This window comes from Strongylocentrotus purpuratus, unplaced genomic scaffold (genome assembly GCF_000002235.5).
Source record: "Strongylocentrotus purpuratus isolate Spur 01 unplaced genomic scaffold, Spur_5.0 spur5_scaffold_1, whole genome shotgun sequence".
Lineage (NCBI taxonomy): Eukaryota > Metazoa > Echinodermata > Echinoidea > Camarodonta > Strongylocentrotidae > Strongylocentrotus > Strongylocentrotus purpuratus.
In genome coordinates, this window is record NW_022145594.1 from 22,080,206 (window position 1) to 22,107,875 (window position 27,670).

At 35.5% G+C, this 27,670-nt stretch overlaps 1 protein-coding gene across 2 annotated transcripts; it reads left to right on the forward strand.

The window, feature by feature from the left end:
• Positions 1-1,902: 1,902 nt before the first annotated feature.
• On the forward strand, positions 1,903-26,531 carry LOC100889477. Of its 2 annotated transcripts, XM_030977813.1 has the most exons (5): positions 1,903-2,094; positions 18,359-18,510; positions 23,585-23,672; positions 25,175-25,242; positions 26,145-26,531. In XM_030977813.1, the coding sequence occupies exons 1-5, from the start codon at positions 1,922-1,924 to the stop codon at positions 26,489-26,491; spliced, it is 828 nt and encodes a 275-aa protein (XP_030833673.1). In that variant the 5' UTR covers positions 1,903-1,921; the 3' UTR covers positions 26,492-26,531. The 2 variants fall into 2 exon arrangements, with proteins under 2 accessions (XP_030833673.1, XP_030833672.1); XM_030977812.1 differs by lacking the exons at positions 18,359-18,510; positions 23,585-23,672; positions 25,175-25,242; positions 26,145-26,531 and adding exons at positions 2,783-2,900; positions 4,537-4,604; positions 5,533-6,929 and having other exon boundaries at positions 1,903-2,246.
• The last annotated feature ends 1,139 nt before the right edge of the window (positions 26,532-27,670 follow it).

Here is a 27,670-nt window from a genome sequence, read left to right on the forward strand (position 1 = left end):
ACATATGGGACATACGTGACATACTCATGATTCCTGAAAAGTTCTACAGAACTCGATGTTGGCTGCTAAAGGGATACACTATACCTTTAGTAGAATAGTTTTACCAAGAAATATTATATTTCTAATGAGGAATCCAAATCTGTCTTTCATTTCTAGAACTCGGATTCTCGGAAACAATATCAATCATCTGATGAGGTATCTTTATTAAACATCTGTTTGACGCGGTAAAACCGTGGTAGTTTTTCATGAAGACATACACTTCAGATCTTTCAACACAGAGCTGAGAATACGTGCAATACCTTTGTTGCGCTTTTGGAATCTATATGTTAAGAACCGCGACGTGCTTTTTTTACGTTGGCCAGTATAATTACGCGCAGTTGGAAATCATGTACACGTAAATAAGCACGACGGGCTTTTTTGCGGCGGTTTATAGAAACATTATTATTATGTGAGTAGCATAATTTTGTCGAAGAAAATCTTACACTACTATGGCATCAATATCATCAAAGAGAAAAATAACTCCGAGTCTAGAAAAACGTATGCTAGTTTTGTAAATGTAGTATCAAACAAAATAGTTCAACTAGTTCTTCAGTTTGTGTGGTATATCGATAGGAGTGAAGTACATTTAGACATGATTTTCTACAAAAATGGGGAAAAAGCCAAAATGTGGCAAAATATTCAAAACATCCACTATTTGGTTCGCCGATTATTTCACTCCACAAAAAAAATCAGAATTGATTGTAAACACGGGATTATTTGACCCTTTAAGCATTTGACAAAAAGTGCATAGCGTTTGGTCCCCCATAATAAAAAATATCATGACCGTTTTACTGCTAGGATAGTTTTCCAGATTATTTGTGTGTAATGTATTCTAGACCAGGCTAACTAGCGCTATACTCTCTTAAAAAAAGAGAGAATTTTCACTCTATTTTCACTTTCTTGGGAGTGACGTCCGTGATCACTTGTTTAGGAGTGAAAATTGATTGATTTTAGAGTGCTCTCTAAGAAGAAAAGAGTGAATGTTTACTCTATTTTCACTACATTTTCACTCTCCAGAGGAGTGACGTCCGTGATCACTCGATTTTCTTTAGAGAGTACTCCTACCTAGATACTCAAAGATGTCGATTTTACATTTGTTTTCAACCTTCAAGGTCGCTTAGTTCTTACTTTTTGATGAGGGATACATATCAAAGATACAATTCACTTTATTCGAGGCAGTAGTAAAAGTACATTTTTACTCTTCAATTTACCAACAATTAACCTATTTCTATGTAATGTGTTTTTATTCTATCGTTTCCTTCCAAATTCCTCGTTCCCCACCCCTTTTTTTGCCGAGGATGTACTTACCGAATTCTTTACTAAGATGAGGAAGGAACTCGTCGTACTGGGCATCCTGCACATCAGTAATAGACAATCTTCCCCTATCGATTGAATGAATCAAGATCACCGCATCATACTGACATAATACACGACGTACCCGTACAAGATCGGTTGCAATACAAACATAGGTTACATTAACATTGTCATGACTTTCCAATTTTGAAATGAATTCTCCATACTCGCTTCGGGATGGAGACATAGAACATACAGCCAAGGAAACCGGGTCGTCCATTTTCGTTTTAACAGTCAAGCTTAATGTAACTGCTCTAGAATCGCTGCCACACGTTTATATATCCCAACAGAGAGGAAGTGAAAAAGAAAGCAGGCGTGGTATATAACTTTCCTAACATGGGCAAGAATATGCAAGCAAGCAGATCACGAGACAGTGATGATGAAATATGTTATTTGTTGAAAGTTCTAGCAGCTTTTATTGCGTAATAATATTCTACATGTTCTACGTATAGAAATACAGTCGCATGATTTATTTAAATACAGCATAGTATACTCGACGAAGATCATTTGTGAACAAGGATTCAAGAAAATGGCAACTCCAATCGATGATGCCTATAGCCGGGTGGATGCTATCTGCGACCAGGAAAGTAAAACCACGGTCATGTTCGTCGGAGCTCCCGGAGCTGGAAAGTCGTCCTTAATCAACTCCTTAATCAACATCATCGACTACGACAAGGATTCTAGGCAGAAGGGTATCAACAGGTACATCCCCACTGCCCCTAAGGATATGATGGGTGGACACACCCTTATGCGGGAGCAGGTGGAATTGACCGAAGCTCTGACCATTGTGGATAACCGTGGGTGGCACGACTGGGGGAATGAAGTTGCTCTGAAAGAGCTAGTCGCTCAAATAAGTAAGGTTACATTAATATTACTTATCGTAGTGATGATAGTGATAGTAAGAACGATGATGATGATAATGATGATTATGATTATCATGATGATGAAAGTAAAAGTAAGAACAAATAGTAGTAGTAGTAATGATAATAGTAGAAATGATAATTATAATGATGATGATAATTATAATGATAATAATAATGATCACGATAATAATTTAATGATAATAATAATAATGATTTGGATAACAATAACATTAATAATAATACTACTTCTACTACTACCACTACCACTACTGTTGCTGCTGCTACTACTACTAGCTACTACTAGGCCTACTAATACTAACAGTAATGATAATAATAGTACATGTAGTAATAACAATAATAATGGTAAAGATAAAGGTATGATATTGCTGAGGAATGGATTAGTAATTATTATAAGAACGGTGATAATGAAGACAGTAATCATGATACCAATACAAATGTTATGATGATGCAATGGTTAAATAATGATTAACATCAGTTTGATATATCTTAATAATTTTTTTTTTCAGATGCTCAACGGGCCTTCGTTGATGATGTCGATTGGGAACATGAAGTAGAGGAAGAAGACATCCTGGAAATTCCTCTAGTTATTGCCGAGAAAATAAGCTGTGTAACCATCGTTATCAAGTGAGTCTCCCCCACAATATTCATCTACTTGTTGGTGTTTGGATGCTGCTTATAAGTATCGGCTTGCATGGCGATGTAGATATACAGTAGGCTTGAGATTGCACCATGTGTGAGAGAGAGGGATGATTGGGGAATCCTGAAAAGGACTCTCGGTAATCTTTCTTTCTTGAGTGTGTGTAGTCCTGAAAAGGACTGTTGGTGTAGTATTGAAAAAGACTGTTGGTTATCTTTATTAGTTTATAGTTCTAAGGAGAACTATAGCGCCGATTGGAGAGGATGGGAGGTAGGTAGGTGGTAGTTTGCTTTTAAAAGGCATCGTTTAACAATACTAAATCTGAGATGCATGGCCCTATGTGTTATCAGTGTCTGTGATATGATGTAATTTGTAGCCCTAAAAAGTTTGCGCTTCAAAATGATCATGAAGTGCTTCAAAAAAGCAAAAATCTTCGAGTGACCGGCTTCACCATCCTCATTTTCCCGTTGGGAAATGGTTTTCGAAATTTCGATTTCCAATCATGAATATCTTGACAATCAGACAGGCGATTTGGCTGTTAAAGTCATGGGATTCCTGACTGACCTGAATGTTTCAAATTATGATTGCAGCATGAGCTAATCCATGATTTTGTTTAAATATCAGGGGCCGATCTATGGAGGTTAGGGGGTTTAACCCCCCCCCCCCTGCGGCTACCAAGTGAAAATGTGATGTGCATAGAAAAATGCCATCATGTGTCCAGACCCACACAGTATCCGCAACGTCATTGGCTCTACCCCCCCCCCCCCCCGATCCGCCCCTGAATCTGATGCAAAGATATCCAATCCCTTTAAGACAATGTATTAAAGCAATGCCGCGCAAAATCCCTTATAGCGCTTTCCCATGTATGCTGTTGCATTGTGATCCCTGGACGTGCTGTTTCCCGAGCTGACCTGCGCTTATGATTTCATGAGTCTTCTGTCTGTGAATTTGGAATAGGTATTGGTTACGCACTGTGGCCAAGTTGACCGTGAGATGGCTCTGTACAATAACTGTATCAGTTCAGTATCGCTTTAATATATACTCAGCTTTTGTTAAGCATATCTTAACTACATACATAACTACATCTTATCTCCTTTTTGTAAGATTTGTTTTAGATTGTAAACGATGTGGGCAAAATTGCCATGTTCCTACCTAGCTCCTTATGAATCCTTATGAATCCAGTTTTCAAGTCGCTATTTCCATAGCTTAAGAATGTTGACTTAACATACTTTATCATGTTCAAGAACCATCTATCTGATTTACAAGCGATGATTAACAGTTACAATCCAGTTCCACGATGTGTTATAATCATACATGTATGAAGCAATATTTTCGACGCTCATTAATTAATTAATAGTAAGTAAAGGTTTTCGTCGCACCATCCCCTTTTCTTTTTTAACTCTCTCCCTTTCTCTTTTCTAATCTCTTCCCCTCCCCTCTCTCCCCTCTCCCTCCCTCCCTCTTTCCCTTTCTCTTTTATAATTTTTTCCCCTCCCCTCTCTCCCCCTCTCCCTCCCTCCCTCCCTCCCTCTTTCCATTTCTCTTTTATAATCTCTTCCCCTCCCCTCTCTCCTCTTTTCCCTTCCTCCCTCTCCCCTTCTTTCTCTAACTCTCTCGCTGAAGTGGGAAAGGTGGTATCGGTGCACTCAAAGGCATGCAGAATCTGGTCAAGACGTGTAATAAAGAGACTGGTAAGACTACATGTATTTTCTGGAATACTTTTGTGAGAAAAAGATGTGAACAGTCTGAGAATAAATCAGTAATTACATTTTCAGTTTGTCTTTTCAACAAATAATTTGAATTTAGATGTTCTACGGGAAGGTTGGGAAGGCTAGTACTCGATGTTACCCCCCCCCCCCCCACTAGATATTTTTTTGTAAAATGCTCTACATTACCAGTGACTTTATTTGTGTTAATTTTAACCATTTAAATTATTTAACTCAGATTAAGGAGTTTTTCTTTTGTTGTGTTGTATCATATATGTACATTTTGGGGTTCGTGTTTGGTTTCATTTGATGCCGTTGTTATTATCATCTACAAGTAATTTGTTTGTAATAATTTGTTTAAAGCCGACTCTTAGTGGGACTGCCCTGCTCACTCAATAAAGAAACATATAAAAGAACTAATAAAGAAAATATTTAAAAGTTAACAATAATATTTGATAGCATAGATAGATAGATAATATGGATAGATATTTGAGATAACAATGAAGGAATGACTAAATAAAGTATTAAATGAATGACCGGGGTAATAATATATCTGTAAAGCGCTTAGGCACATCGTTGGATCGATGTATTGAGCGCTTTATAAACACGGAATATTATTATTATTATTAATAGATAATTCAATAAATGAATAAATAGATAATTGAGAAAGAAAAAAATAGGTGTAACCGACTGGCTGCCCCCCCCCCCCCCCAGAAGAAAACTTGTGATATGAACTTATCTGTCCTATCGCTATGTAACCATTGTAACCACATTCCTTACAGCGAGGTAGAAACGAAATATTTAAAAGAAATTAAAATTTGTTCATTAATATTAAAGAAACCTACTTATTTGTTTCAAACTGACATTTAGTTTAGTTTATGTTCTATTGTTGTGTGTTTATTTTATTAATCAGGTCGCAAGCCATCGGTCGTTGTCACTCATAAAGATCATATGACTAAGGATCAGATTGAGAAGGTAAAATCTTTGCTGGAGAAAGAGCATGGGATCGGCAGAGAAAGAGTGTTCGTCATCCAAAACAAAATTGATATTGATACCTGTCTTGAAGCTGGCTCAAAATCACGTCTTCTCGATTTCCTTGAACGCTGTATTGCTGATGGTAAAGCCGGGGGTAGCTTCCATAGCCAGAAAGAAAAGAGACACGAGATCCGAGTAGAGTATAAGAAAAAGGTCGATGCGCATAAGGCCGCAGAAAGAAAGAAGCGGAATGGCGAAGCGATTGAAATCTCTGCTCAAGAATTAGAGCTTGTGCGATCCGTACAAGAGAAACTGAGGCTTGAAATAGTGACAAATAAAGAGAAAGCGTTGGTCGATATTGATGAAGCTATAAAGAATGATGAGCGAAAGCATTTGCAGAATATGCAAAAGGAGGAAGAAAAAAATTATGCGGCGTTACAAAAGCTTGAAAAAGAAAATGAGCTCAAGGCCATGAAATATGCTGCCGAAATGGCAATGAAGGAAGGTTCCAAAGTGTGTGAGAGATTAGCTAAAGAGGGCCGTTTCTTCAAATGAAAAGAAAATGAGAACATGGAATATGAGTAAACGAAATCTGTTTTATATTGTTCTAAATGATGGACCTATATTTGCTTCTTCGAAATGAATTCATATCATTCAAATTAATTTCAGTCAAATCAGGAATTTTCGGCTACACCTTATGCTTTGCTCATACCAACTAAAGTCAGTATGATACAATTATTAAAGTGTTAAAATTGAACTGTTATGACGATGGTGTACATAATTAATATCGAGTTTTTATTTTTTTATCATAACTACAGGAAAAAAGTATTAGATTATGATATCTGTATTTTAGATTGGCAGCAGTTTAAAGTAGATACAAATATCCTGTTTTGGGCAATACAATGTATTTAACGTTATGTGTGTGTACTGCGAAATATTACAGACTCATTAAGGCGGGATACATTTAAATTAATCTTGATGATGTTTTTTGTAAAGACATACGTAATATTATGCTAGCGAAGGATCCTTAGCCCTAATTGTCGTCTTATAAAGATAAGATTATATTATTAAACACTGTCAACAGCCCTATGTTTTCGTTATACCGGTATCAAGAAACTATAACTATGAGTTTAAATGTTTATTGTAATCAATTTTTATTCTCGAATAACTGAAAATGTTTGATAATGCGGGTTGCAGAAACTGATCTAACTATAATGGAAGCCCCTTTCCCCCTTCCAACCTCCCACCGAAAAAAGAAGAAGAGGTAAATTGATTTTCTAGATAGAGATGACCCGACATGGGTGTGCGTGTGTGTGTGTCCGTGTGTGTCCGTGTGTGTGTTTGTGTGTGTATTCGCCGTTTTCAAGGTTATAATAAAGGGGGTTATGAATGACTAATTTTGACTCGTTTGTAAAAAAAAAAAAAAAAAAAAAAGGGTAATGTGGATGAAAAGAGAATTGTACGGAGAAAAATCAATAAGAATGAAGCTATACTTTGATTTCTGCTTCAAGATGGTAGGACGTAGATTTATTTTGTTGTGTAACTATGATTCCAAGTTATCAAGTTTCAAAGTATCTATTTAGAAATGATAAAAGCATTGGAAGAGTTACAAGGTTGTAGGAATCTTGAAGAAAAGAATAATCTAAATATTTTTAACAATAAGAGACTCTTATCATGCCACAGGGCTTATCCCCATTGTGCCAAGCACCAAATCTCCCCGTGCCAGATAATCTGATTTAACGCGATGGTTCTATGAATAGCGCGTGCAAAACACGCAGTACACTACAATGAGCATGAACATTAACTTCTATTACGAATGCGTGCAAGCATGCAGAAAGCAGAGAAGCAGTGGCTTGCTCGCATGTACAAAGCACTATAACGGTAGCGTGCATGCAGCCTTATGGCAGGCTATGAGTTAAAAAAGAACATTATTTTTGATGAGAAGTTGTTTACACGCAATACAATTTCAGTTCAAGATATTTTGCTAAAAATGGCATGCGGTCAATATTTAATTTTCAACATTTGCGGTTAAAACTTAAAAGGAAGCGAAATTGTTAATGTATGGAATATTGAGGAAGCTGTTTTGAGAAGCGGAAAAGATAACTGGAGTTTAGTGGATGTAAAAGAGTACGATATTTTAATGCAGTGTAAAAGTACTGTGAAGTTCCTCAGAGATATATTATCGCGGATGGTTTATGAATATTTCATAGAGAAGTTGCAAAATGTATTTGTTTTGAACATTCACGATTGACGGGGATTTTCAGGTTTTTTAAATGAGGTATATTGGGAGATATTTAGTAGGTCTAGGAAAGTTACTCTCGTTAACAAACTAAGAGAAATTCAATATAAACTGCCTCGTGTAGCGATATATACTAGAGAACACTTATTGAGATTCGGCTTTGTTGAAGATAACTTGTGCTCATTCAGTAAGCAAAAGTTTGAAACATATTAGCACTTGTTTTGGGATTGTGTACAAGTTCAGAGGTGTATACAGAATGTAATAGCTTAGTTTGAGCTAATGTAATCAAGGTTTGTCGACTGTGTGGATATTCATTTAGGGTTGTCCGGTAAATTCCACGAATAAAGATATTTAGTACAATTAGTTTTGCAATGAAATATTGGATATATATATATATGCAGGGGAAAGTCCGTAATATTGCCTTTGGGTGATTTTCAAAAGGAACTGTTGGAATTTAGGGGAAATTAAAAGAATACTGCATGGAGGGCAGATAAATTAGCCTTACATTTACAGAAGTGAGAACAAGTGAAGTTTTCATGAACTTTTAATACTTGGTAATTGTAGCTTCGTTTTAATTATTTGTTTTAATATATTTTTTTTAATAGATATTTTCTGTTATACTGTCGCTCCAATTTTGGGCATTCTGAGGAGGCTAAGAACAGTGTGTGATACAAGTGTGGAGGTGTGGTCGTGTGTCGAATGGTGGGTGGTAGTAGTGTGTTTTTCATATTCTTGATCATCGTGAAAATGTTTTCTAAACAGTTTATTTTATTATTGCAATTTATGTTAAATCAAAAATATCAATGTACAATGTATCCAGTTTCGTTGATAATTATTTGTACAGTATGTATTTGATTTGAGAGAAAATCATTAAAAAAATATCTTTAAAAAAAATTAATGTGCATTCATATGTGGATTTGTATTAGCCTGCCAACAGCAAGGCAAATTAAATAACAGTGATCAAATATGTTTGAAAAATCTCGAAAATGCGAAACCAAAAATCTTTGCCCCGCTTATTGTTCAGTGCAGCTGTATTGCGCAATTTTGTTTTGTGTAATGATACATTTAGCACTCCTGCCTGAAAGTGCAATGTCTGTCCAAAAATTAGGAATAATAAAGAACAAAAGATCACTAAATATGATAAACTAAAATTTATTCATTGTTAACAAAACAAAACGCAGGGCCCTATTTCATATTCAAGAACATCAACTTCATGAAAAGTAATGCTCATGCATACAGCCATGCAGCAATTTCAGAAACTAAATTTGTTCCTCCTATTATGATTCTGATTATGATTCGCTCATAACATCCCCTCCCAAAGTTGGCATACCGATACACTATATGAATCATTTTTTACAATGGTGTATTTAATTTATTGTGAGATGTTATTCTTTCATCATATCTAAAGGGAGACAAAAACTGTTAAAAAATAATATCTGTATTTTAGATCGGCAGCGTTCAAGTTGTAGTGGAGGTTTTGTGGAGTCATTTTAGCTTGCACCTTGATCATAAGAACACGGAGCTCCGTTGAAACTGACTGAACTCCATAATCTGGAAATTGAAACTTAAATTAACAACATTAGATATTAGTATGAAATGCAAACGAAATTAATTAGTGACAGTTTGCACCATTGGCTACTGAGCTAAGTTAAGTTTTATAATTGATTGAAATGAGTGTTTATGCTCGAATAACTGAAATTTTGGCTGATTCGGGTGGCAGAAACTGTTCCAACTGTAATAATGCCCCCCCCCCCCCCCCACCCACCCACTTCCCACCCCACCCAAGATTTTTTAGATAGAGATGACCCGACGTGTGTGTGTGTGTGTGTTTTCGCCGCTTTTACGTGCATGAATATGTGGAGGTGAATTTTGCCTGTCAACAGCAAGGCAATTGAAATAACAGTGATCAAACAAGTTTTAAGAACAGGAAATTGCGAAAAAAAATCTTTGCCCACCCTATTGTTCAGTGCAGCTGTATTGTGCAATGTATAATTGCGCAATGATGTATTTGGCGCTCTTGCCTTATAGTGCAATGTCTGTTAATTAAACTAGGAATAATAGAGAACAAAAGATTACCGAATTTGATAAACTAAAAATTAATTCATTGTTAACAATAGAATACGCAGAATACGAAGAACATCTACATAATATAAGTAAAATTAATGTTCATACACACATGCATGCAGCAATTTCAGAAGCTAATGTAAACTATTATAATGTTGGAATTGATTCTAAATGTTATGAAACATGGCCCGGTAAATTAGGGCAGTCTCACATCCTAACTGCTGTAAAGCGCTATGTTTTTATTCCGCACTCTAATTAAGCAAGAGCACGGAGGTCGCATTAAATCGTTCCCTATCCATTTTTACCTCTCTTCATCTATATCTGGGCGTTTGTTTTTCAATAAAAACTTGTCGTCAATTACATAACACAATAAAACAAAATTATAAGCTAATGAAATCCTTACATGTGATTGGCTATAAACAAATTTCGCATAGGTCTGTATGAGTTGTTATTGGTGACAAGTTTAATTAAACAGGGCCCTTGTCGTTTGTGGCCCATTCCAGTCGACTCAGAACAACGTCCGATTATCAATGTTCTCTACACTTGAGAATTGAAAAGGATAATTTTCTTTTGATTTATAATGATGCTGATAATGTTTGGGTATACAGTATGTATATACACCGAGAACCATACATACAAACTTATAGCAATTGAACTGATGTCAATATGTGTGTCAGCAATCAGGGCATAGAGAGAGAAAAATCTTATCAAAATTTCCAACTATTTATGTGAAATGCTTTTTGTTCATTATCAGTTATGAGTCGAATGTGTTGCACAATGCGTATTCCTTTACATTGAATAATTTTATAAGTTTGTTTAGCGAAATCCAAATGATTTCAAAGATGTGTAGATTAGATCAAGCATATTTTTCATGAGCATTTTGAATGACACTGAAAAAACCCACTTGTTAGAAATGAGTCGAGGCTTGTTTTTGAGGAAGGAAGTTGCGGTATAACGATCATGTGCCGAAGAACATTGAACAATATCCTGAAAGTGTGATTTGTGTGATCCAAAATTAACATAAATTGTTATTTCTCCTATACAGGATGCTAAATTATCAAAACCTTGTAAAACATTGGCACGGCCGTTTATTATTTCAAGGGCTATCAAACCTTGGAAAGAAGTTCATCTATCTGAAAGTATAAAATGAGAGAAACAGAATGTTGACAACTTTGGATAAAAACCCAGATCGGCAAAATTAAAGGAATATTTGGAATATGTTATAATTATACGAAATCACTACATCTGAGCGAATGTCAAAATGAATATAATAATTACAACATAATTCGTTTAGAAATGCAGTCTTTACAACATATTTATTCTATCCTACTAAAAACTTAACAGGGTGAGCTGCTTACAAGTTTTCACTTCCACCCTTTATTTATCTATACCCAAGTACTTTTAGAGCCTATCTGCACTAGTTTGGCCAGGAGGGAGTAGACCTGCCTGCGTATTCACTGCCAGGTGGTTATCTCATCAAATCAGCTCTCAATTGACATAAGAAAAAGGGATCATGCACTATGAACAAAATATACAGTTCCTCAGGTAGACAAAGGAACATCCCTTCACTGCTATTATGTAAAAATGTGTAGAACAGGTGAATAAGCATGTGGCACCTGTTCTACACATTTTTACATAATAGCAGTGAAGGGATGTTCCTTTGTCTACCTGAGGAACTGTATATTTTGTCCGCTTTCTTTGTCAGTCATGTTCATAGTGATGGGAGATCAACGGGTTCCGCTAAAGGGGCTTTCACACCGGGCCTTGCGTAGAGTTGCGTAGAGTTGCGTAGAGTTGCGTAGCGACTACGCCGATCGTACGCAACCCTACGCCGATCGTACGCAACCCTACGCAACTGTACGCGGAGGGACGCGAATGGGTACGCGAGATGAACGCAAAAAATTAAACATGTTTAATTTTTTTCGCGTACCTTCGGCGTAGACTTTACTACGCAACTGTACGCCAAGCCTACGCAACTGTATGCCAAGCCTACGCAACTGTACGCCAAGCCTACGCAAATGTACGCCAAGCCTACGCAAGCCTACGCTACCCTACGCCATTCCGACGAAGCATTAAAAACGTATGGTATGAAGATTTGTTTGGTATATACCTGGATGTAAACTTGGCAGGTATTGATCATTGATAATTCTTTCTTGTAATTCTGTTTGTACTACTACAAGGTATTTCAGACTGACATGTTTTTTTTTGTTATGGTTTATTCAATTTGTGATAATTGACATCTCAGGCTGTTGATATAATAAACAGAGATAAGATTCATAAACTGATGCCTCATGCGAAATGTTATTATGTTTTGTGGAAATCTGTATGTATTTGTGTCGGTTTGTTTGCTTGTGTGTACGTTTGTGGTCCTGTTTGTATGTTTGTAATATAATTTTGTTTAATTGAAATGAGCAAAAAAATAATTTTGTCTCACTCTGTTAGTGAGACTGAGTGAGTGTGTATGTCAGAAGTATTTCTTTAAATCTAATAAATGACTAACATTTATATCATTACATTGTCACACACAAATACGCTACGGACCAAGGACAACAGATATCGTCTTCAAACTTTCAGGAAACTGTTATGGAATGATATTGTACAAATAGTCAACAAATATCAGACTTCTGTCCACATTTATTCACAAATCAAAATAAGCGCTCTCTTTTGTTGGCGTTTTGAGGTATCAAATCACATCACGTGACCTTGCAATGTTCATCAAAAGAAAGTTCATGTATTACCTTTTTGAATGATACATAGTACAATAATGTAGTACATCAACAAAAATGTCTGCATTTTTTGGAAAATAAAATCTTGAACAAATTAACATTACTGCAAAATAACCTCAGCAGTTGCTAAAACCTACTAAAAAAACTGAAAATTTAACGGTCAAAAACGTGTACCAAATGGCACTTTTTACTATTAAAACTTATGGCAGGTTTATAAATGTTATTTTCTACACTCACTATTTTACGCAAATTGGCCTTTCAGCCCTATTTCAAGCATGCAAAAGAGACCCACTGCCCCTTGGATGTCACAGTTTGTCAGAATGTTATTATTATACTAAGATCAAGTTATGTTCACATGTAATAACATGAACAATTATTTGTACACTGCACAGTTCATATTGAACTGTCTTTTTAACATATTTTTTTTATTATATATGTTTATAAAGGGCCAATGGCAATACTCGCAGCTCCTACAAGGCGTCTATTGCATTTTTACATGGCATTTTCGCACATAGTAAGCAACCGTACGCAACCGTAAGCAACCCTACGCCTGGCCTACGCAAGCGTACGTAACCCTACGCCAGGCCTACGCAAGCGTACGTAACCCTACGCCAATTGCCTACGCCGTAGGTACGCGGTGCCTACGCCGATCGTACGCAACCCTACGCCGATCGTACGCAAGCCTACGCAGGGACTACGCCGAAGCATCAATTTATTCATGAGTACGCAGCTTAACTTCGGCGTAGTCGGTACGCAACACTACGCAACTCTACGCAGATCCGGTGTGAAAGGGGCTTAAGGCAGTAGGGACTTTTAGATTCGAACGAAGACAATAGGTCTATGCAACGATCGACGTCCTGTTAATGCACTGCCGTGAATGGACGTCACACGTATTAGTCCACGCAAATCTAAAAGTCCCTATTGTTGGCTGTAGTGCAGTCCCGCTTAAATCACATATTGCCATATAACTTTAATGTTTGATAACACCTACATGTAAGAATAGTCCTGTGTGAAACATGTAAATAAACATATAACCCACATAGGAGAATGCTGGCAAGAATATTTATAGCAGAAGAAGTTACGAAATCGTTTGGTCTTAAAGGGATAGATGAGTTCAGTTTTCAGACCGCAAATGCCTTCAAAGTGCATGGTTATTGGTCTTATTCTAATATCTATGTCATTTCTAGTGCCCTTTTAGAAGTTAAAATTGCTATGAAGGTAATTTTAGACCCCAAAATTTGTGAAATTTAGCCAATGCGATCCTACCTATTCAGCTCCACTTTAACAATAAATACGGTGACCGTCTATTAAATATTTGATTAAAAAATAACAATACATGGGCCTGCTGGTTGAGCGTAATATAACCAACACGAAAATGTTTACATCGGCATTGGCTGAAATACGACGTAAAAGGCGCTATTTCGTTTTCCAACGGCTTTTTCAAATTATCTAATATTTGTGGTGGTACACAGGTATTACAAATCGTTATATTTATGGATATTTTAGCAGTCTCTGAACCGATTTTGATCAAACAAAGATGATTTTTGTATGTTCTTTCAAAGTTGACACTCAGTTTTTCATTATCTCACAAAATTATTATTTTGAGTAGCGCCTTCTCCCACAGAACTCAACTCTCCCTTTAATACCAACTTCGAGGAGAGTCGTGGACTGTTGTAAAGAGTTACGCTAATACCCCCTTCACATACACGGATTTTTCTTACGAGTCCTTACGGATCGCCAACTCGTAGTCAATCGCAAGCATCCGTAAATATCTCGCTGGTATCCGTATCGTCACAACTCGCAACAACTTGAACCACTCGACTACAGCACCTACAGCACCAGTTGAAACCAGTAGATGATTACCAGTTGAAAACCAATAGATAATTACCAGTTGAATTACCAGTTGATATCAATAGATGATTACCAGATGATTTGCCAGTTGAAAACCAATAGATGATTACCAGTTGAATTACCAGTTGAAACCAGTAAATGATTACCAGTTGATTTACCAGTTGAAACCAATAGATGATTACCAGTTGAATTACCAGTTGAAACCAGTAGATGATTGCCAAATGATTTACCAGTTGAAACCAGTAGAATACCAGTTGAAAACCAGTTTATTGTTTCTTGTGCATATTCATGCTTAATTTGCATATTTTCTCTGAAAATATAATTATCATGATCTGTCAAGCAATTGTGACAATGCACATCAATTTTGTGATTTATATTTTCTTAGTCAATTATTAACAAATATATTATTTATATATCTGATCATGTTTTACATCTAATTTAAGACGTACAAATAGATATAAAGATATATGTAATTAATAACCAGTAAAAACATGTATAATTTTATATATACGTATGTACGATCTCTAAATTCTTTAATTAACATTAGACTCAACTGCAATTTACTTCAAATGATCTTTGTGATGGCGCAATTGCAAGAGTCTATTAAAAAAAAAATGGTTTAGTTGGTGGCCAGATGCCATACAATATTGATTATTGATTATCAGTTGATTGATAGTCGCTACTGAAAAGTCAACAGGCAATCAACTGGTACCAGTACCAGTTGATTCCAACTGGTCCCCAACTGTTTTTTGACCTAGGAGGAAGTCAATAGTAGATATTCTAATACGCAATCTGTAAGTCACCTTTGTTGCTGTGATGTGTTCAACCTGAATATGCGTTTGGCTCTCTTGAAGGCTTTCTTTAGTCTTGGCTGGGGGTATTGGCCACTCTGCAGCTGGTTTAGAGCTCTGCCGCACCTTGGCCAAGAAGAGGTTCACCATGGATGTCACATCCTCATCCTGAAGACTCTTGCAGAGCTTTACCCACTGGGAGCATTTCATGGTGGTTGGCTGCTTGTTGACAAAACTCTCCATTGAAGCTTCAGGATCCGATAGTCCATGCACCAAGATTACGTTACGAGAAGGACCTACATAAAACGGGAATGGGCAAGAAGAAAAAAAAAGAATGATTGTTAAAGGTAAAGACCAGTTTTGGAAACGCCCCCTCTCAACAAAATGAAATGGAAACTCTTATTTCCAATTATGTGAAAGAATATGTTCAAAGTTTGATCATCTAGGATATAAGTATCGGCTTGTACTGCAAGGTTTTGGAATCATCAAAATGATAAGAAACTTGGCCCAGTCTTGGTAAAGTTACAAGCACTGTACACAGAAAGATTTATATGGGACTACGCGATATCTATCCAGGCTAAGATAGATATGATGATTTTCCTATTATATCAATTAGTAGGCGGTTTCCCGGCAAAATGTATATCATCACGTATTATTCAAAACATATTCTTTCACATGGTTGGTAATAAGAGCTTCCATTTCAATTTTGAGAGGGGTGCGTTTCCATAACTGGTCTATACCTTCAAATAACCAGAATAACAAAAGTTTCTGAACGTGATGTAATACGCTGGAAATACCCAGGTGTTATTGACAATTATATTGTCGGTTTAAACTACAGTTTTTAACCAATTCATTAACGTAATTTGTAAAATACAAACTAAAACTGAACTTAATATAAACTTGAACTAAAAATTTAAAAAAACACGGGATTATGTGACCATTTAAGGTGAGGAAGGAACTCGTCATACTGGGCATCCTGCACATCAGTAATGGACAATCTTCCCCTATCAATTGAATGAATCAAGATCACCGCATCATACTGACAGAATATACGACGTTCCTTTAGGAGATCAGTTGTAATACAAACATAAGTTACATTAACATCGCCATGGTTTTCCAATTTTGAGATGAATTCTCCATACTCGCTTCGGGATGGGGACATACACAGTTAGAACGGTGTTTAAAATATCACTGTTTAAAAGAATGTTGTTTAAAAACGTAAACAACGTTGTTCAAAATCGAAAAATCAGTGCTCAATTGGCTTAAACAACTATCTATTAAAAAACAAAAAGATTTAATTAAACAGAGTTGTTTAAAAAGTCCCGGGGGAAAAATCACGTGATAGATTTAACCAATCATGATTTCGCGTCGTTCTCGATACGCGACTGCAATTTGTGCGCACACATGCTATATGCACAAAGTACGTACATAGTACATGCATGCAAGCATGCAGTGCTAGTGTGCAGTGCAAGTACAATGCTAGTGCAGTGCAGTGCAAACGAAAATGGCGGAACAAGGGCAAGGCGACGACTTGGTTCTTCTCGGCTTCGCCGATGGGGTTTAGGTGAAGTTATAGAGACAAATAATAATGTTGTCTGTCACTGTTAAATGAATATGATGAACAAATGTTGAAGTACATTGGCAACAAGCTCTACATGTTACAGTGTAATCGTTGTGATTATTGCAGGAGTGGTTCCAGTAGGTCATTTCACAAATTCAAACCCCGGGATTTAAACAACAAGATAATAACCATTAAACAGTTCTGTTTAAAATTTAAGCAACTCCTTTTAAACAACCCAGTTGTGCAGTAATATTGAATAAACAACAGTTGCTTAGTAATTTAAACATTATTGTTTAAAGGTAATACAAAGTTTTGGGAAATTTTGAAAATTGGGTGGATAGTGATTCTTTACAATTTTGATATATTTGGATGCCCCGGTGGATGTGTTAAAAGCACTAAGAAATTTAGCTCCTAAAACACTTTTATTTTCGAGAAAAATTGAATATTAAAATTTACCGGTGCTCCCGGTAAATTTTGATAAATTTCAAAAAGCGCCTACGGCTGTTCAATGGTAGCTACGACCATGAAAATCTCACAATATGTAGTTGTGATATATAATTTTCAAACGGGAATAGCTAATCGGTCGATTTTAGTCAATAAACATTGTTTTATAACTTAATTAACATCTTGTCCTTGAGAGGGCGCTATACAAGTAAAGGGTTTATTATTTACAATTTCATACCTTAAAACTCGATTTCAACCGCGACAACGATCACTGAATATTGTAGGATCGCATAGGCTTCTAATATGTTCATTTGAACCAAATTCATGACCCCTTACCAAAACTTTGTAATACCTTTAACATTTACACAACTTGCTTTAAACAACCGAGTTGTGCAATTTTATTACTAAACAACTGTTGTTTAAAAGTTTTTCTAATTTTTAAACAACTAAGTGTTCAAAACGTAAACAATCTTAAGTTGTTTAATTTTTAAAGAACAGTTGAGTGATTCACCGGTTAACTTGTGGTTGTTTAAAATTGTAAACAACTTGTTTAATTTTTGTCTAACAGTGTAGAACATACAGCCAATGAAACCGAGTCTTCCATTTTCGTGCTCGAAAATCCCTGCCACACTTTTGTATTTTCCATAAGAGAGGAAGTGGATTAGAAGTGGGCGGGTGACTTTCCTAAAAAGGGCAAGAATATGCAATACAGCTGATCACGAGACAGTGATGATGAAATTTGTTATTCGTAGAAAATTCTAGCAGCTGTTATTGCGTAATAATATTCTACATGTTCTACGTATAGACAAACAGTTGCATGATTTATTTAAATACAACATAGTATACTCGACGAAGATCATTTGTGAGCAAGGATTGAAGAAAATGGCAACTCCAATCGAAGATGCCCATAGCCGGATAATTGCTATTTGTGACCAGGAAAGTAAAACCACGTTCATGTTCGTCGGAGCTCCCGGAGCTGGGAAGTCGTCCTTAATCAAGTCCTTGGTTAACATCGTCGAGGAGTCTAGGCAGGAGCGTATCTACAGGTACATCCCCACTGCCCCTTCGGACATGATGGGTGGACACAGGTACATCCCCACTGCCCCTTCGGACATGATGGGTGGACACACCCTTATGCGGGAGCTGGTGGAATTGACCGATGCTCTGACCATTGTGGATAATCGTGGGTGGCACGGCTGGGGGAATAAAGTGGCTCTGAAAGAGCTAGTCGCTCAAATAAGTAAGGTTACATTAATATTACTTATTGTAGTGATGATAGTGACAGTAAGAACGATGTTGATGACGATAATGATGATGATAATGATTTGTTCCCATATTTTTCCCTCCAAAAGGATTTTATTGATTTTCATTTGAAACACATACAAAAATATATTTTCAAGGTAATTTACATTTATAACATAAATGAAATTGGCTTTTCAAAATACAAGTATTGTTGAACTGTTGAGAAAACTAACAAATCAATAATTTATTTCTGACACTCATGGAAAGAAAAACAAATACAGAAAAAATATCATTTTAAGTAAACAAATTCCTGAATTGAAACCATTTTCTTGTGAATTTATTATTTCTACAATTCGAATTTGCAATATACTTTTCGTTTTTGAAGTAATTTATAATCGAAACTCTAATATTATCAAAGTCGGGCAATTGTTTCTTTATTTTGGAAGTAAACACCATCTGTCGCACCACAATCAGTATACAATTCAATGCATAATTATTTACCTTTTAAAACCAAATAATTTATCTTGTAATGAAAACGTTAATTTATTTCCGGTTCTAGTATTAATCCAGTGTTCTAACCTACCCCAAATATTTTTAACATGCGTACAATCACATAGCAGATGTATAACTGTTTCAATCTGTTCATTACAAAATGTACATTCTTTTCTTAGGACTAAATTCATTTTAAACAGTAGATCGTTCGTATATAATATGCGTTGCATGACTTTAAACTGAAACCATCGTAAGCCCACATCAATGGTACAATTAAATCCAATAGAACAATATGTTTCCCAACTCTTATCATTCAGGTCGAAAATGCATTTCCATTTAAGAAAACTTTTACATAGTCCTTTTCTTCTCTTTAATAAAATTGCATAAATATGTGAACATCCTTTAATACGTTTCATAACAAATGCCATTGTATATGGGAAAAGAGGTTGTGGCACCTTGTTAAAAATAGTACAATTGTTAAACCCTTGTCTAATTGCATCGCATAATCCACGATAAAAAAGAAAATTTATTTGAATATTATACTTTTCTTGGAAGTGTTCCAGAGAGAAAAAATCAGAGAGACGACAACCTCGCTCTATTGAAAATCTTGGAGACAGGTGTCCATTGATTAATACACAGGATTCAGCATTTTCATAGAATACATTAACCCATTTTACAATAGACGGACCAAACTTAAAAAAGTGCAATACTTTTCTAATAAAATCATGAGAAATAGAATCAAATGCTATTTCAAAATCTATAAGCAGCAATAAACCAGGAATGTCATTGATATCAGTATACAGTAATAAATCATATAACAAACGGATATTCTCTCCAATGAAGCGCCCTGACATAAAGCCTTTCTGATTTTCATGTATAAGAAAAGGAAGTACGTTCTTTAATCTGTTTGCTATACAAGCGGAACCTAATTTATACACCACGTTCAATAAAGATATGGGTCTCCAATTTTCAAATAATGTCTTTCTTTTTTTCCTTTGGGAATTAAAGAGATGACTCCTAATTTCTGTGTATAGGACATTCCTGATGAATATGCAGAATTCAAATATCTCACTAAAAATATGTGTAATTCTTTCCAAAAATGTTTGAAAAATTCGACGGTGTATCCATCTAAACCAGGTGATTTATTTTTTTTTCATATTTATAAGTGCTTGATGAACTTCATCAATAGAGAGTTCTCCTTCGAGCTTCTGTGACATTGAAGCGGTTAATTTACTTATATCTGGATTATCTAATATTGTATTTAAGTCTACATCAACAACAGGATTATTTGCATACATTTTAGAGTAGAATAATACAATTTCTGATATAATATCATCATGCGATGTTATCTCCTTGTTTTCAGTAGTGACCAATTTGCATATACGTTTATTCACAGCATTTCTTTTTTCTGAATTCAAAAAATATTTCGATGGTTTCTCGCCATATTCCATCGATTAAATTTTAGACCTCATCTTTATTCCTTCTATTTTTTCTTTTCTTAATGATTCTAATTGAACTTTCTTTTCATTTAATATAACTAAAGCTCTATTTTTGTCCGTTTTTTATATCAATGCTTTCTCCAAATCTATAATTTCTTTCTCTAAATCATATTCTAAATTTATCAATCTTGTTTTCTTTCTGGCTGCGTATGAAATTGTTTCACCTCAGATTATGGTCAACAACGTATCAAAAAATAACTGATCATTTACAATAAATTCATATTGTGTATCTTGTCCTTCTACCTCAAATCTACGGACTGAATAGGTCTCAATCGTTTGTTGAATTACACCTTTATTTTTTCTACATAACTATCATCCCTTAAAGGTAAAGACCAGTATTGGTAACGCCCCAATTTCAAAAAATGAAATGGAAGCTCTCATTACCAATCATGTGAAAGAATATGTTTTGACTAATACATGATGATAAAAAATTTGCCGGGAAACCGCCTACTAATTCATATATTTGGTACATTTGTTTCTCTCATGGTCCTGTGAGAGATATAGGGTAGTCCCATATACATCTTTCTGTGTATAGTGCTTGTAACTTTACGAAGAATGGGCCAAATTTCTTATCATTTTGATGATTCCAGAACCTTGCATATGCTAGATGCTAGATGATCAACCTTTTCTGATCGATTCCACAACGTTTCTTTCACAATTCAATCGCATGACCATAACTGGTCTTTACCTTTAACAACGAATTATTGAATTTCCAGTAACCTCGACCTACCCTACAATGATTTAAATTCAAAGATAACTTGACCAGGGAATGATCGGATCTGTACCCAGGTAAAATCTCTATTTTATTAACGAGTGACAGTAGTTCGGTGGAGACCAAAAAATAATCCAATCTAGCCGCCTTAAACGGAGTAGGTTGACGCCATGTAAACATTTTTTCCAGGACACGTAATTCTCTCCATGGGTCTATCAAATCTAAATCATTCTTCATTTGATCGACTTTTTTATTGGCATTAGGATTATTAAGACGAATATAATTATATGTATCTTTATCAAAATCTTGAACCAAGTTCCAATCTCCGCATAAAATTGTTAATGGATTATCAAAATCCAAAGTAAGTCTTTCAATATCTGCATAAAAACTTACACTATCGTCATTAGGACCATACAAGGATATTAATGTTATGTCATAGCTATATATCTGTAGGTCTAACGCAACAAAATTCCCTTCTTTTGATCGCTCAATCTTATTTACATTAAATTGCACCCCTTCCCCAAACAAAATAGCAACACCTCTGGCATTTGACGCTTTATGGCTGAAAAATCTCCCCAAAATCGTTTTATAGAAACTTCTTCTTTAGCTACAAAATGTGTATCTTGCAAGCAACATATTTGGAACTTTTTTAACTCAACAAATTCTAAAACATCATTTCTTTTTTCGCTATTTCCCAAACCTCGACATTTCAAAGAAATGATACTGAAATTAGCCATTGAATATCAAATTTACCGCGGTACTATGAAAATCAAATCCTGTGGAGTTGTTCTTTTGTAACATCAAACAAATAACATTGACTACACTATGCGCTAGTCCACCGAAACAACTTATACTGCAACACCTATGACAATTACAGCGATGTCTAGCACAAACGAAACTACAAAACAAAAACACATATGTCTCTGTTAGCGAGACAAGACGCAATACCAAGAAAGCCACAGGTGACCACATATTTGCTGTGGATCCCCGAAACCCCACCAATCCAAACTATGTATCAAACGTTTCTCCCTTGAAAAGAAGCCACACCGGCTTAAATCACACACAATCCTGCTGTTTGTATGATGTCATGTCCGGGAAATGTATACACTTAATTATTTTACATATTTACAAATGTGCGACCTCCGATGATTCACACGGGTAACCTAAACACACACTCCCCTTTCACAGAAGAGGTCAAATATAATTAAAAGATCGATAGCTTGACCGTAGTACTTTTGCGGAAACGACTAGCCCTTGATCATAGTCTTAATTTGTATCATACATGTATATACATTGCTCCTGGCTTCGGATAATAAGATATAAAAACAAAGATATTCAAATATTAACCTCCATATTCGGATTTATAATGATTATCAACGTATTTAAAATTATACAGTGGAACTGCTTCTTAGAATTAAAGAACAAGAAAACTGTATGATCTCTTTCATTTTATAAGTCTCACATTAATAATCTGATATCCTCAACAAAAAAGAATTAATCTATGTAGAACACGTTGCTTTCATATGATTAAAACTATTGATTAAATAACGTCTTCTCTTTGAAAGAGACAGCAATTTTTTTTTTTTTAAAGAACCAATTTCTCTTCGTACCTTCTTCCCGGAGATAAAAGAAAACAAAACATTCAGCTTCGTTCAAGAAGATTTGTCATATTTCTTATATGCATCCGCAATAACAAGGAAAAAGATCATTAAAACTGCTCTTATATCTATTCTTATTACATGTAAGTCTTTAGCAGATTATGTAATAGACATACACTAGTACTCAACACCAGTTTTTAGGCATCCAGCCAAAAGCAACATCAATAAGTACGAAACACATAAGTTGTATAATATAACACGAGCAAACGATGGGTAATCTTTTATGATCTTGATCTTGATGATGATAATGATGATTATGATTATCATGATTATGAAAGTAAAAGTAATTACAAATAGTAGTAGTACTAGTAGTAGTACATGTAGTAGTAATGATAATTATAATGATGATAATTATAATGATAATAATAATGATCACGATAACAACTTAATGATAATAATAGTAATGATCTGGATAACAATAACATTAATAATAATACTACTTCTACTACTACCACTACCACTACTGCTGCTGCTACTGCTACTAGGCCTACTAATACTAACAATAATGATAATAATAGTACATGTAGTAATAACAATAATAATGGTAAAGATAACGGTATAATATTGCTTAGGAATGGATAAGTAATTTTTATAAGAACGGTGATAATGAAGACAGTAATCATGATACCAATACAAATGTTATGATGATGCAATGGTTAAATAATGATTAACATCAGTTTGATATATCTAAATAATTATTCATTTTTTCAGATGCTGAACGGGCCTTGTATGATGATTTCGATTGGGTAACTGGAAAAAAGGAAGAAGAGATAATAAGCTGTGTTACCATCGTTATCAAGTGAGTCTCCCCAACAAGATTCATCTACTTGTTTGTGTTTGGATGCTGCTTATAAAAGTATCGGCTTACATGGTGATGTAGATATACAGTTGGCTTGCGGTTGCATCATGTGAGAGAGAGGGAGGATTGGGGAATCCTGAAAAGGACTCTCGGTAATCTTTCTTTCTTGAGTGCGTGTAGTCCTGAAAAGGACTGTTGGTGTAGACTTGAAAAAGACTGTTGGTTATCTTTCCTAGCTTATAGTTCTAAGGAGAACTATAGCGCCGGTTGGAGAGGATGGGTGGTAGGTAGGTGGTAGTTTGCTTTTAAAGCCATCGTTTAACCAGGGACTTGCTAGATGCATGGCCCTATGTGTTATCAGTGTCTGTGATATGATGTTATATTGTAGCCCTAAAAAGTTTGCGCTTCAAAATGATCATGAAGTGCTTCAAAAAAGCAAAAAACTTCGAGTGACCGGTTTTACCATCCTCATTTTCCCCAGTAGACTGTAGAGTTATAAAAACCGTTGGGAAAACGGTTTTCGAAATTTCGATTTCCTATCATAAATATCTTGATAATCAGACAGGCGATTTGGCTGTAAAAGTCATGGGATTCCTGACTGACCTGAAGGTTTCAAATTATGATTGCAGCATGAGCTAAATCCAGGATTTTTTTTTAAATATCAGGGGGTTAGGGGGTTTAACCCCCCCCCCCTCCCTGCGGCTACCAAGTGAAAATGTGATGTGCATAGAAAATGCCATCATGTGTCCAGACCCACACAGTATCCGAATCATCATTGGCTTCCCCCCCCCCCCCCCCCGATCCGCCTCTGAATCTGATGCAAAGATATCCAATCCCTTTAAGCCAATACTGTATTCAAAGCAATGCCGCGCAAAATCCCTTGTAGCGCTTTCTCATGTATGCTCTTGCATTATGAGCTGACCTGCGCTCATGATTTCATGAGTATTCTGTCTGCGAAGTTGGAATTAGGTATTGGGTTACGCACAGTGGCCAAGTTGACCATGAGATAGCTCTATACAATAAATGTATCAGTTCAGTATCGCTTTAATATATACTCAGCTTTTGTTAAGCATATCTTAACTACATACATAACTACATCTTATCTCCTTTTTGTCAGATGATTTGTTTTAGTTTGTAAACGATGTGGGCAAAACTGCCATGTTCCTACCTAGCTCCTTATAAATCCTCAGTTTTCAAGTCGCTATTTCCATATCTTAAGAATGTTGACTTCACTTAGTTCATCATGTTCAAGAACCATCTATCTGATTTGCCAGCGGTCATTAAAAGTTACGATCCAGTTTCATGATGTGTAATAATCATACATGTATGAATCAATATTTTCGACGCTCATTAATTAATTAATAGTAAGCAAAGTTTTTCGTCGTACCATCCCCTTTTCTTTTTTTAACTCTCTCCCTTTCTCTTTTCTAATCTCTTTCCCCTGCCCTCTCTCCCTCTCCCTTCCTCCCTCTCCCCCTCTTTCTCTAACTCTTTCACTGAAGTGGGAAAGGTGGTATCGGTGCACTCAAGGGCATGCAGACTCTGGTCAAGACGTGTAATAAAGTGACTGGTGAGACTACATGTAGTTTCTGGAGTACTTTTGTGAGAAAAAGATGTGAACAGTCTGAGAATAAATCAGTAATTACATTTTCAGTTTGTCTTTTCAATAAATTACTTTGAATTTAGTTGTTCTACGGGTAGGTTGGGAAGGCTGATACTCGATGTTACCCCCCCCCCCCCCCCAACTAGATATTTTGTTGTAATATGCTATACATTACCAGTGACTTGATTTATGTTAATTTAAACTATTAAATTATTTAACTCAGATTAAGGAGTTTTTCTTTTGTTGTGTTGTATCATATATGTACATTTTTGGTTTGTGTTTGGTTTCATTTCATGTCGTTGTTATTATCATCTACAAGTTATTTGTTTGTAATAATTTGTTTAAAGCCGACTCTTAGTGGGACTGCCCTGCTCATTTAAGAAACATATAAATGAACGAATAAAGAAAATATTTAAAAGTTAACAATAATAATTGATTGCATAGATAGATAGATAATATAGATATATATTTGAGTTAACATTGAAGGAATGACTAAATAAAGTATTAAATGAATGTCCGGGGTAATAATATATCTGTAAATCGCATGGCACATCGTTGGATCGATGTATTGAGCGCTATATAAACACGGAATAATATTATTATTATTAATAGATAAATAAATAGATAATTGAGAATACAAAAAAAATAGGTGAAGCCGACCAGCTGCCCCCCCCCCCCCCAGAAAAAAAATTGTGATATGAACTCATCTGTCCTATGGCAATGTAACCATTGTAACAACGTTTTTTTACAACGATGTAGAAAAGAAATTTAAATGTTTTCATTAATATTAAAGAAACCTACTTATTTGTGTCAAACTGACATTTAGTTTAGTTTATGTTCTGTTGTTGTGTGTTTGTTTTATTAATCAGGTCGCAAGCCATCGGTCGTTGTCACTCATAAAGATCAGATGACTAAGGATCAGATTGAGAAGGTAAAGTCTTTGCTGGAGAAAGAGCATGGGATTGGCAGAGAAAGAGTGTTCGTCATCCAAAACAAAATTGATATTGATACCTGTCTTGAAGCTGGCTCAAAATCACGTCTTCTCGATTTCCTTGAACGCTGTATTGCTGATGGTAAAGCCGGGGGTAGCTTCCATAACCAGAAAGACAAGAGACACAAGATCCGAGTACAGTATAAGAAAAAGGTCGATGCGCATAAGGCCCCAGAAGGAAAGTATACATTAGCTTTAGGATGGAAATTTTCGGTACAAATCTGATTTTTTTCAGGATAGGTCCAGGAATATGTCTAGATTAACATACTAAAAGTCCTCATAAATCCTCCTTGAGCGTTTTCCGCAATCCAAGATGGCGTCCAAAATGGCCGCCATTTCCTGAATTTCTTATAGCTTTGCAACTAAATTACCCAAATACAAAATGTAAATGTCTAAATATATGTTTTTTAGCATTAGGAACTCAATAAAATACATGTTGATAAATTCTGAAATACACAAGTAGCTATAAACCACTGTAGCCCATCCCGAAATCCAAAATGGCGCCCAAAATTGCTGCCATTTCCTGTATTTCTTATAACTTCGCAACTAGATAACCCAAATACCAAATTTAAATTTCTATATGTATGTTTCTCAGCATAAGAAACTCAACCAAATACTTATTAACGAATTTTGAAACACACAAGCAGCAGTAAAACCACTTGAGCCCTTCCAGAAATCCAAAATGGCACCCGAAATGGCACCCAAAATGGCGCCCAAAATGGCCATTATTTCCAATTTGATCTCATTGTAGAAGCGGAATGCCGAAGCGATTGAAATCTCTGCTCAAGAATTAGAGCTTGTGCGCTCCGTACAAGAGAAACTGAGGCTTGAAATAGTGACAAATAAAGAGAAAGCGTTGGTCGATATTGATGAAGCTATGAAGAATGATGAGCGAAAGCATTTGCATAATATGCAAAAGGAGGAAGAAAAAAATTATGCGGCGTTACAAAAGCTTGAAAAAGAAAATGAGCTCAAGGCTATGAAATATGCTGCCGAAATGGCAATGAAGGAAGGTTCCAAAGTGTGTGAGAGATTAGCTAAAGAGGGCCGTTTCTTTAAGTGAAAAGAAAATGAGAGATTTGGAATATGAGTGAACGAAATCTGTATTTATATTGTTGTAAATGAGGACCTATATTTGATTTTTTCGAAATGAATTCATATCATTCAAATTAATTTCAGTCAAATCAGGAATTTTCGGCTACACCTTATGCTTTGCTCATACCAACTAAAGTCAGTATGATACAATTATTAAAGTGTTAAAATTGAACTGTTATGACGATGGTGTACATAATTAATATCGAGTTTTTATTTTTTTATCATAACTACAGGAAAAAAGTATTAGATTATGATATCTGTATTTTAGATTGGCAGCAGTTTAAAATAGATACAAATATCCTGTTTTGG

Coding starts and splice junctions, on each gene's coding strand:
- LOC100889477 (XM_030977812.1), top strand. CDS start 1,922: ATGGCAACTCCAATCGATGATGCCTATAGCCGGGTGGATGCTATCTGC. Junction 2,247..2,782: donor AGAGCTAGTCGCTCAAATAA/GTAAGGTTACAT, acceptor TTTTTTTTTCAG/ATGCTCAACGGGCCTTCGTT. Junction 4,605..5,532: donor GACGTGTAATAAAGAGACTG/GTAAGACTACAT, acceptor TTTATTAATCAG/GTCGCAAGCCATCGGTCGTT.